Source organism: Mixophyes fleayi, chromosome 8 (genome assembly GCF_038048845.1).
Source record: "Mixophyes fleayi isolate aMixFle1 chromosome 8, aMixFle1.hap1, whole genome shotgun sequence".
In the NCBI taxonomy this organism is placed as follows: domain Eukaryota; kingdom Metazoa; phylum Chordata; class Amphibia; order Anura; family Limnodynastidae; genus Mixophyes; species Mixophyes fleayi.
The window spans coordinates 143,067,653-143,079,006 of record NC_134409.1 but is presented as its reverse complement, the minus strand read 5'-3'; the positions used below and the strand labels follow the sequence as shown (position 1 = coordinate 143,079,006).

Genomic DNA, 11,354 nt, shown 5'->3' with positions numbered 1-11,354 from the left:
ACCAAAAACAGAAAGATCCAGTGAGCGGCAGTTCTGTGGGTGGAAACACCTTGTTAATGGGAAACGTCAGAAGAGAATGGAAACCCTGGTTCCAGCTGACAGGAAGACAACAGTAACTCAATAATAGGTAATAGGAAGAGACCTGATGACTAATTATAAGCCATTTTTAAGCCATTTTTCAGATCTGTGCTTAATAACAAGGGCTGTGAACTGAGGCAATAATGGAGCAGAAACTGCACAATATGTATACAATAATCCAGATTGTCACCTCAGATAAGAGACGAATTGCCATTGAAAACCCTATAAATTGATTGATTACTTAAGAATTGTACATGTATACCTGTGAGAGAGAGAGAACAGCATTAAGCTTCACCTGCGCCTTATGTAGACATTAAAGCTGGGACAGTAAGAGGACAAATGATACTTTCTAATGTATAGTGAAGGATCATTTGGAGAGTAACAGTTGTAGGGATATAAATGGCTTCAATACCACGGTTTACTGACAACTGTGATAATACCCTGGGCCAGTTACCACTTTTATATTAGACTGGCATTAAATGAGGGGAAAGGACTAGTTGGACGCTGAAATTTATATAAGGGACGTTTATTTATAATAAATGTATATTTATTTACTGAGATGTTATATAAATGTATCCGATTTTAGTTAGTGAATCTATAGTATTGTAAATGTATTAACTTAAGCTATTTTTAAAACTTACATTTTTAATTAAAATTTTTTTAATAAGAAAGTCAAGTCAAATTTCTTTGGGAGCTTACGCTGGTTTAATAAACAGGTCAGAGTGGTTTTTAAAGAGCAATTTGTGTACTGTTATTGTTTGTGTGTGCCTGTGGTTTTATTAGTAGGGGTGGAGGGTTAATTTGTCTCCCTCTCCTGTTGTTTATACAGAACACGACCCAACGAAGAGCCGGCTGCACTCAGACCACGATGGAGATGCTACTGAAGATTGAAGGTAAAGGAGATACCACAGATCAAGGCACATTTCATTTTAAAACACCCACTGGACACTAGAGGAAGGAAAGGGGTATTACACACATATCCTCTGTTGTCCCATTTCTTCCCTTGGCCTGTTGTCACGAGTGAGTGAGATTTAACATAAGAAGTGTTGGATAGGTGTGATGCAGAAAATAGAATTGGGCAACTCTCAGGTGATACCTTAGTGGGGGTTTCTGGAGCACATTGTCAACTTCTTTGTTCAGGCAGCCAATGACTTTTATCCTCATTCAGCCATCAATTATTAGGGTCACATTCTTGGTTAGAAGATGGGAGCAGTCAGGAAGTTAGATACTTGATGTACCTTTGCTTGATGAGGAGTATTGAACACTTCTCAATCTCTGAGAGTATTGTGCATGGAGTGCAGGGACAGGCTGGGCTGGAAGGCCTGCCCCCTAGTGGGCTACATGGGCTGAGTCACTGGTCCACCTGCCTTGTTTCCCCTTTAAAATTATCATAATGGGCTGCTGAGTCCAGTCTTGCCCACCGGGATAAAACTTGCCAGCCCTCCCCTGATTGAGTGACTGCCTCAGTTGGAGGTATAAAAAATGGAAATTAGACGGTGCAGAGAAATCTTCATAAAGATTTGTAAAGTATGTCAATGTGCCATCCTGCTATAATTGACCAATATGCCAAATATCACTGCATTTCCATGCATCAACATCCTGTACGTAAAAGAGTTATATGCTGTATAATAGGCTTTTTGTTTTTCAAAACCCTCTGGCTTTACCCTAAGCTGTTAATGCCTCTCTGGTGGTGATATTAGAGGGGTGAACTGAGAGGTTGACCACTGGGACTCCTAAACTATAGAATAAATATATTCGTACCGGGTCTAATAAGAGAAAATTCCAGTTTTTGTTAATGATTTTCTCCACCCACTTGTCTTTATTAAAACTACATATAAAACTACATTTGTAATTACAATTATCCTCTACCAATGTATTATTATGCTTGTATCGAAGACAGTGATTGTTTATAAAACATACTGATTGATTCACAGTAGATTTAGATTTTTTTTTACTGAAACTGTTGAATCAAAAATTCAACCTGTTTATCAAAATTCTCTTTCAGGTGCAGTTTTGCTTAACTCTTTGCATCTGGCTCTTAGGGTTATATTTATTAATCTTACTTACACTCACCTTAATAGTTAAATCTCTAAGAAATTATGCTGTGAGAATCCACCACATTACCAGCTACAGACAGCAGGTGGCAGCGCACTCTCAAAACTGACAACTGCACCATGTGAGGAATTACCTCATTACCAGATACAGACAGCAGGTGGCAGCGCACCCTCAAAACTGACAACTGCACCATGTGAGGAATTACCTCATTACCAGATACAGACAGTAGGTGGCAGCACACCCTCAAAACTGACAACTGCACCATGTGAGGAATCACCTCATTACCAGATACAGACAGTAGGTGGCAGCGCACACTCAGAACTGACAACTGCACCATGTGAGGAATTACCTCATTACCAGATAACCAGCAGCAGCGCACCCTCAAACCTGACAACTGCAATATGTGAGGATTCGCTGCAATATCAGCTACAAACAGGTGGCAGCGCTGCTTCAAATATGACAACTGCAACATGTGAGGATCTGTCACATTACCAGATACAGACAGCAGGTGGCAGCGTACCCTCAAGACTGACAACTGCACCATGTGAGGAATCACCTCATTACCAGATACAGGCAGCAGGTGGCAGTGCACTCTCAACACTGACAACTGCACAAAACACTTGCTGCAATCAGCACTTTACTAAAGGTCAAGTCAATTAGAACTAAGAAGCCTATTTATGAAGCCCTAAACTATGTGGAAACTGCTTTTTCCACATAGTTTAGGCATTTTTAAGTAAAATGTTCGTATAAGAAAATCTTAACTCAGGAAGCACCGGAGATGTCTCTTCTGAGAGCAGCCAGCATTGCGACAGATACTGTATGTTGTGAATTGTCTGTATGCGCAAAGGTAAGGTAAAAAGGGTTATTATTCAAATATGTAATAAATGTTATTCACTCATCCTTCCATATAAGTAGAACATTATAAATATGGATGTCTGAAACAGGTTATTGTAGTTCAGGAGCTTTGCTATAGATGTTTCTAGATGGGAAAGAGCCAGGGTCAGATGTTATTCTGAATGCCCTCTCTACAGTAAATGTTGCCCCCTACTCCACCAATCCTCTAGTCACCTTGGTAGAGCTCGTCTAACTGTTGCCATAGATCACATATATCAAATGCATTCTATACTATGTTGTTGTGGGACCGAACCTCCACCATCCATTCCTACTCTGGCTTGGTGGTGAATGTCTGATCCTTGCCAATGAGTATACGTTGCAAAATGGGCAGATATTTCTCCACCAGAATTTGGCTTTTCATTTAAGAGGGGCAGGAGGTGGTATAATGTTTTGTGCAAGAAAGTGAGCGAAGAGCAGATAACCAGACACCATTGGGAGGCTGAAAGTACGTTGTGCTAAAAATACAGAATAGAAGGAAGCTTAATTAACACTGAGGTGCCTAAAAAAGTAGTGGTAGCGTGCCTTTAGGGTTACATAGCCTAAGACAATGCTTTAAGTTTTTAGGTGGACTTTAATAGACTTCACTGTACACAGCTGCAAGCACCACCGAGAGTTAAAAAGACTGCATTGTGGAAATGTACAGATCTATACATAAGACCCAATAAGGGAGAGATAAGAGGTCTGGTTGTCTGATGTATACATTGAGGTGACTGTTTATAGCACCAGACAAGAAGTCTCTCTAGTATTTGGTGCAAATGCAGAATCTGTGTTTCCTCTTCGTAGGTAGCATTTCAGGAAGAGAAAATATATAAGAGTCAGACGGTAACACTTCCTGAGACTGCAGAGTGAGAAAGAGACTGACACAATACATAACTTCAGACATCCTGCACAGAAGAGACAGCATGAACCAGTCACCTCCAAACTACTTGTGTTGAGACCGCTAGAAAGACACTGTACAAAGTGAGAGATTAACTTTTCAAAAGACAGAGAGTAGTCCTTCCGCTGACCTGAGAGAGGAGGAGGAGACAGCCTCACCCAGAAACAGAGAGACTGAGAGGAAGACATTAGAGCACAAGGACAGAAACACCTGCAACATGATTCAGAGACAGCTCAACAGAATGAGACAGCGGGCCAACCATGGTCCAGGCAGGTGAGTGTCTGCCTCCAGGATCTGGATCATAAGACCAGTGCCTTGATGAGTGTTCTGTATAGATATATATATATATATATATATATATATATTCTGTAGATTGTAACTCTGGGATGGGGTTCTGCCATGTAATTTTAACCCTTTCAATGCAGGAGTTGCCTGCTTGGACGAAAGAGTAACTATCTATAAAATGTTATAACTTATAAGTCGACCATCTTCCCTTTTTATAACCAGCACCTTCTGTCACAATTTAACGTTGAACTCCTCCTACTAATACTTCTCATTTTACTCCACATAACCAGCTCAACTTGTCCCAGACATCAGACTGTCTCACAAGTTCTATCAAGTACCTACACAACCTTTACCCCCGATGCAGAGGCTAAAGTACAGATCTGCACATTTTAGCTTGATATGTGTTCTTACATACACTGTGACACAATGACACAAATATTTATGTCATACAAATAATACATATGCTGTGGTATGTATACACACTGAAACATTCAGACATAAACACACGGCCAGAAATACCTGTGTGAGGCTTGTTTACATACAAATAAGCTGATATGTTATATACAATCTAACCACTAAACCACACAATTGACATTTCCCAATATAATCCTTGAAGGTAAACTCCCTTTGTTCAGTGTTACTTTTACATAACACTCATCTCCCACCTCCGCTATAGACAGCTGCAGCTCCTCTCACATCTCTATCATGCAGGCTCTTTCTCTTACTCACTATGGGGACTCCTTCCCTCTAGAGTAACCACTCTGCCTGGGTGCAGCAATACCCTGCCTCCCCTTACAGTATGGGGGCATTTTCCAAGGGGACTGTATATAGGATCCAGTCTCATACCCAGTGTCTTCCAACCAAACACACACTCACCCCTTCTAGGGTCTCGGTCAGCTAATCCATGCCTCCTATCCAGGTAAACTCCTCAAGGCAATTTTCCTCCAAAAGCTCTCCTCTCTTTACTTGTTCTTGTGCAGCTCTCCAAGCACCTTTTTCCTGGGGCCATTAGATGATTGTGGCCCCTACCCCCTTAATGGGGAATGCTCCCTATTTGCGGGGAAACAAGAGTCTTTATAAACTCTGATCCCCATGTGAGCTTCCTATACCAGTGCTGGCGCATTCGCCCCATGGATGACATGGTCACCCACATCATGGCATGGGTCTGCCTCTGGTGACACTGTTGCCCTCCAAGGCATTAGGCACTTTCCTAAAACATCACCACTGATGACCTCACCGGGCTGTTACCAGGGGCGGGTCACGTCATATAAAGGGTAGGCATCACAACTCAAACGCTGCCTGCTTCACCTCCTCCTAACATGGCAGCCTGGTGCAGAAGAGTGAATGAAGCAGAATGGACATATTTAGTAAACAATCCAGTTATTTCATGTAAATTATTCAGCTCAGTAGCACACAAGCTTTATAGAGCAATGTCCAGTGCTGGCATTACTTGCTCTTCGTATCCCTTCCACCTCTAGAATATACTAGAAGCACTCCTTATCTGTTTGTATTTGTGTGCACTCCATGAACGTCCCAAGTCTTGCATTAAGTTCATTACTGGAGGAGTATCACACCCAGAGAATTGTCAGAACTTGCAGTCTTGCCCAAGAAGCAGAATATATTCTCTTTAATGGGTGTGTGGATGATACACAAGGATTGACAATGTACCCCATGCAGGAACATGCTGATAGTTTGTCCTGGGAGACTGGAAAGCAAAATTATAAATAATAAATTCTTATGTTTCCATATAGGTAAAGTCAATGAGAGTGCACCATAAATTTCGTATGAGGGAATGCAAGTGTTACATACATGCAACACTCACATTCTACTTTTCAGGAACTATCCCGGGAAAAAACATCACTTCAAAGCCCAACCTCATACTTCCCATTTAGGATCACCCCCTTCATTCATTTTAATTTCCAAAATCACTGCTTAATTAAATTTGTGTCTTAAATGAATCATAATAGCGAGGGGGCATCAAGTTATATTACATGTGGCAATTTTGTGTGTTTGACTGTTTTTATTATATGGTATTTATACATTAGGTGTCCGGTCCTCCTGTGCAGCCATCATCTAGCCAGTAAATGCCTCATCTCAAACCGTTATGTCACAAAACAACATTTTAGAAACATGCACCAAGTACATGTAGCCTGCATTGCACTAACCCATAGTATGATCGCTCCCAACTGTCGTCCATTTAGCAATCGTGGACCATGAAAGGGAAAAAAATGTTTGGAGTTTCAACATATAGTGGACATTTGTAGGGAGTTTCTGGTTGGGATTGATTGGAGGCGGAGCTTATTTTATACTGATTTTGCATGTATGAATTATAAGCTGTGAGCAGCGCCCCCTTATCTCTCTGTTTACATTACCCAGTATTGTTTTATTACTGTATTTGTTCCCAAATGTGAAGCATTATGGAAATTACTGGTGATATATAAATGTTAATGGTGATGCATTAATGTTGGGAGAAGGTAGCATGATACCCAAGTGCCCGGCTAATAGTCTGCACCATACACTTAAAGTAATCGAATTATGTAAAAAAACATAATTCGATTTAATAAAAATTTATCTAATAACTAACATATTTCTATGGGCAGAATGAAACCACGGCTTATAAATATTAGTTTTTGAACTTAAGGGCGCTTCCACCAAACCTCCAATAAAGTCATTGCAGGTACGAGTCTATCCCCTTAGATAGGCCCAGGCAGTGCAGTTTTCTTGCTCTTATCAGTTCCTTGTAGCAACGCACAGTAAGATTTTATTACCAGGGAAGTATACAAAGATGTATCAATGAATAAATTAGTGTATTCACTAGTAACTAACTGCTTAAATTTGCGGGGGTGCTATCCTTTGAGTAAAGCCAGTAAATAATCATTAGCTTGGTGTAAAAATTACTGCTGTATAGTCAACTTCACAATCTCTGCAAACAACGTATATGAATCTGGTGTCTGTACCTCAAAAAATGGGGCCAAGTGGAAACAGTCACTGTCATCCTTGTACGTTTCATCTTAATTGTGACTCTAACCATAGGGGTGCGCAGCATATTTCATTAGTGTGTGTACCCAGGGAAACATAGAAAGGGTTACCAGTTCATATTATGCCACCCACTAATGCCCCCAGATCATATTATGCCACCCACTAATGCCCGCAGATCATATTATGCCACCCACTAATGCCCACAGATCATATAATGCCACCCACTAATGCCCCCAGTTCATATTATGCCACCCACTAATGCCCGCAGATCATATGATGCCACCCACTAATGCCCCCAGTTCATATTATGCCACCCACTAATGCCCGCAGATCATATTATGCCACCCACTAGTGCCCCCAGTTCATATTATGCCACCCACTAGTGCCCCCAGTTCATATTATGCCACCCACTAATGCCCCAGATCATATTATGCCACCCACTAATGCCCGCAGATCATATTATGCCACCCACTAGTGCCCCCAGTTCATATTATGCCACCCACTAATGCCCGCAGATCATATTATGCCACCCACTAATGCCCCCAGTTCATATTATGCCACCCACTAGTGCCCCCAGTTCATATTATGCCACCCACTAATGCCCCCAGATCATATTATGCCACCCACTAGTGCCCCCAGTTCATATTATGCCACCCACTAATGCCCGCAGATCATATAATGCCACCCACTAATGCCCGCAGATCATATTATGCCACCCACTAATGCCCGCAGATCATATTATGCCACCCACTAGTGCCCCCAGTTCATAATATGCCACCCACTAATGCCCCCAGTTCATAATATGCCACCCACTAATGCCCGCAGATCATATAATGCCACCCACTAATGCCCGCAGATCATATTATGCCACCCACTAATGCCCGCAGATCATATTATGCCACCCACTAGTGCCCCCAGTTCATATTATGCCACCCACTAGTGCCCCCAGTTCATATTATGCCACCCACTAATGCCCCCAGTTCATATTATGCCACCCACTAATGCCCGCAGATCATATTATGCCACCCACTAATGCCCCCAGTTCATATTATGCCACCCACTAATGCTCCCAGATCATATTATGCCACCCACTAATGCCCGCAGATCATATTATGCCACCCACTAGTGCCCGCAGATCATATTATGCCACCCACTAGTGCCCGCAGATCATATTATGCCACCCACTAGTGCCCGCAGATCATATTATGCCACCCACTAATGCCCCCAGATCATATTATGCCACCCACTAGTGCCCGCAGATCATATTATGCCACCCACTAATGCTCCCAGATCATATTATGCCACCCACTAATGCCTGCAGATCATATTATGCCACCCACTAATGCTCCCAGATCATATTATGCCACCCACTAATGCCTGCAGATCATATTATGCCAGCCACTAGTGCCCCCAGTTCATATTATGCCACCCACTAGTGCCCCCAGTTCATATTATGCCACCCACTAATGCCCCCAGTTCATATTATGCCACCCACTAATGCCCGCAGGTCATATTATGCCACCCACTAATGCCCGCAGATCATATTATGCCACCCACTAATGCCCCCAGTTCATATTATGCCACCCACTAATGCCCCCAGTTCATATTATGCCACCCACTAATGCCCCCAGATCATATTATGCCACCCACTAGTGCCCCCAATTCATATTATGCCACCCACTAATGCCCCCAGATCATATTATACCACCCACTAGTGCCCCCAGATCATATTATGCCACCCACTAATGCCCCCAGTTCATATTATGCCACCCACTAATGCCTGCAGATCATATTATGCCAGCCACTAGTGCCCCCAGATCATATTATGCCACCCACTAGTGCCCCCAGTTCATATTATGCCACCCACTAATGCCCGCAGATCATATAATGCCACCCACTAATGCCCGCAGATCATATAATGCCACCCACTAATGCCCGCAGATCATATTATGCCACCCACTAATGCCCGCAGATCATATTATGCCACCCACTAGTGCCCCCAGTTCATAATATGCCACCCACTAATGCCCCCAGTTCATAATATGCCACCCACTAATGCCCGCAGATCATATAATGCCACCCACTAATGCCCGCAGATCATATTATGCCACCCACTAATGCCCGCAGATCATATTATGCCACCCACTAGTGCCCCCAGTTCATATTATGCCACCCACTAGTGCCCCCAGTTCATATTATGCCACCCACTAATGCCCCCAGTTCATATTATGCCACCCACTAATGCCCGCAGATCATATTATGCCACCCACTAATGCCCCCAGTTCATATTATGCCACCCACTAATGCTCCCAGATCATATTATGCCACCCACTAATGCCCGCAGATCATATTATGCCACCCACTAGTGCCCGCAGATCATATTATGCCACCCACTAGTGCCCGCAGATCATATTATGCCACCCACTAGTGCCCGCAGATCATATTATGCCACCCACTAATGCCCCCAGATCATATTATGCCACCTACTAGTGCCCCCAGTTCATATTATGCCACCCACTAATGCTCCCAGATCATATTATGCCACCCACTAATGCCCGCAGATCATATTATGCCAGCCACTAGTGCCCCCAGTTCATATTATGCCACCCACTAGTGCCCCCAGATCATATTATGCCACCCACTAGTGCCCCCAGTTCATATTATGCCACCCACTAATGCCCGCAGGTCATATTATGCCACCCACTAATGCCCGCAGATCATATTATGCCACCCACTAATGCCCGCAGATCATATTATGCCACCCACTAATGCCCGCAGATCATATTATACCACCCACTAATGCCCCCAGATCATATTATGCCACCCACTAGTGCCCCCAGTTCATATTATGCCACCCACTAATGCACCCAGATCATATTATACCACCCACTAATGCCCCCAGATCATATTATACCACCCACTAGTGCTCCCAGTTCATATTATGCCACCCACTAATGCCCCCAGATCATATTATGCCACCCACTAATGCCCCCAGATCATATTATACCACCCACTAGTGCCCCCAGATCATATTATACCACCCACTAATGCCCCCAAATCATATTATACCACCCACTAATGCCCCCAAATCATATTATACCACCCACTAATGCCCCCAGTTCATATTATACCACCCACTAATGCCCCCAGATCATATTATGCCACCCACTAGTGCCCCCAGATCATATTATGCCACCCACTAGTGCCCCCAGATCATATTATGCCACCCACTAGTGCCCCCAGATAATATTATGCCACCCACTAGTGCCCCCAGATAATATTATGCCACCCACTAGTGCCCCCAGATAATATGCCACCCACTAGTGCCCCCAGATCATATTATACCACACACTAATGCCCCCAGATCATATTATACCACCCACTAGTGCCCCCAGATCATATTATGCCACCCACTAGTGCCCCCAGATCATATTATGCCACCCACTAGTGCCCCCAGATAATATTATGCCACCCACTAGTGCCCCCAGATAATATGCCACCCACTAGTGCCCCCAGATAATATTATGCCACCCACTAGTGCCCCCAGATCATATTATGCCACCCACTAGCGCCCCCAGATCATATTATGCCACCCACTAATGCCCCCAGATCATATATACACATTATCATTAAACATATATAGTAATCTCTAAATAGTCTGAAATTGAACTCTTGAAAGATTAGAGTGTCAGCACTCGTTAGAGTATGGAATACTCAGAATGTTATAATGGTTATGAGCGCAGAAATATGTGAATCCAAAGGTTGTCAATCGAAATACTGGAGTACTTAAATAAAAACAAAAAAAACAAAAAACTGATGGAGTCAGGAAGTTATAAGTTGTCTTTAAGTTGTTAAGCACTGTTAAAATGTGAAACGTTTAAGCTAAGAATATGCCAAGATTATTGGCAAATAGGTACAAGTTGTGGGGTGGCAGAGACCACCACCTATTTTGATAAGTAGTTTACTGTTTTAAAGGAAATGAGGATGAAGATATTCTCAAATTGTGGTAAAATACGGGGGTGTGGATTACACTTTCTCCCTATGTGTATCCACCAACCGGAAAGGTTTATTGTATTTTTATTATTTGTATGCTTTCTTCTTCTTCTTTCTATTTCTTTCTTCCCCCTCCCCCCCCCCTCATTCCCAATTGCGAAGACTGAAAAATCAACAAAGAGAACCAAGAGGT

General features: G+C 42.9%; 1 protein-coding gene across 1 annotated transcript in view; it reads left to right on the top strand.

The window, feature by feature from the left end:
* The first annotated feature begins 3,825 nt into the window (after positions 1-3,825).
* SH3BP1 (SH3 domain binding protein 1) overlaps positions 3,826-11,354 on the top strand; it is a 68,450-nt gene continuing 60,921 nt past the window's right edge. The window contains exon 1 of the mRNA XM_075183959.1: positions 3,826-4,177. Coding sequence (XP_075040060.1) covers positions 4,122-4,177 — 56 coding nt within the window. The 5' untranslated portion in view covers positions 3,826-4,121. The remainder of the gene's footprint in view (positions 4,178-11,354) is intronic.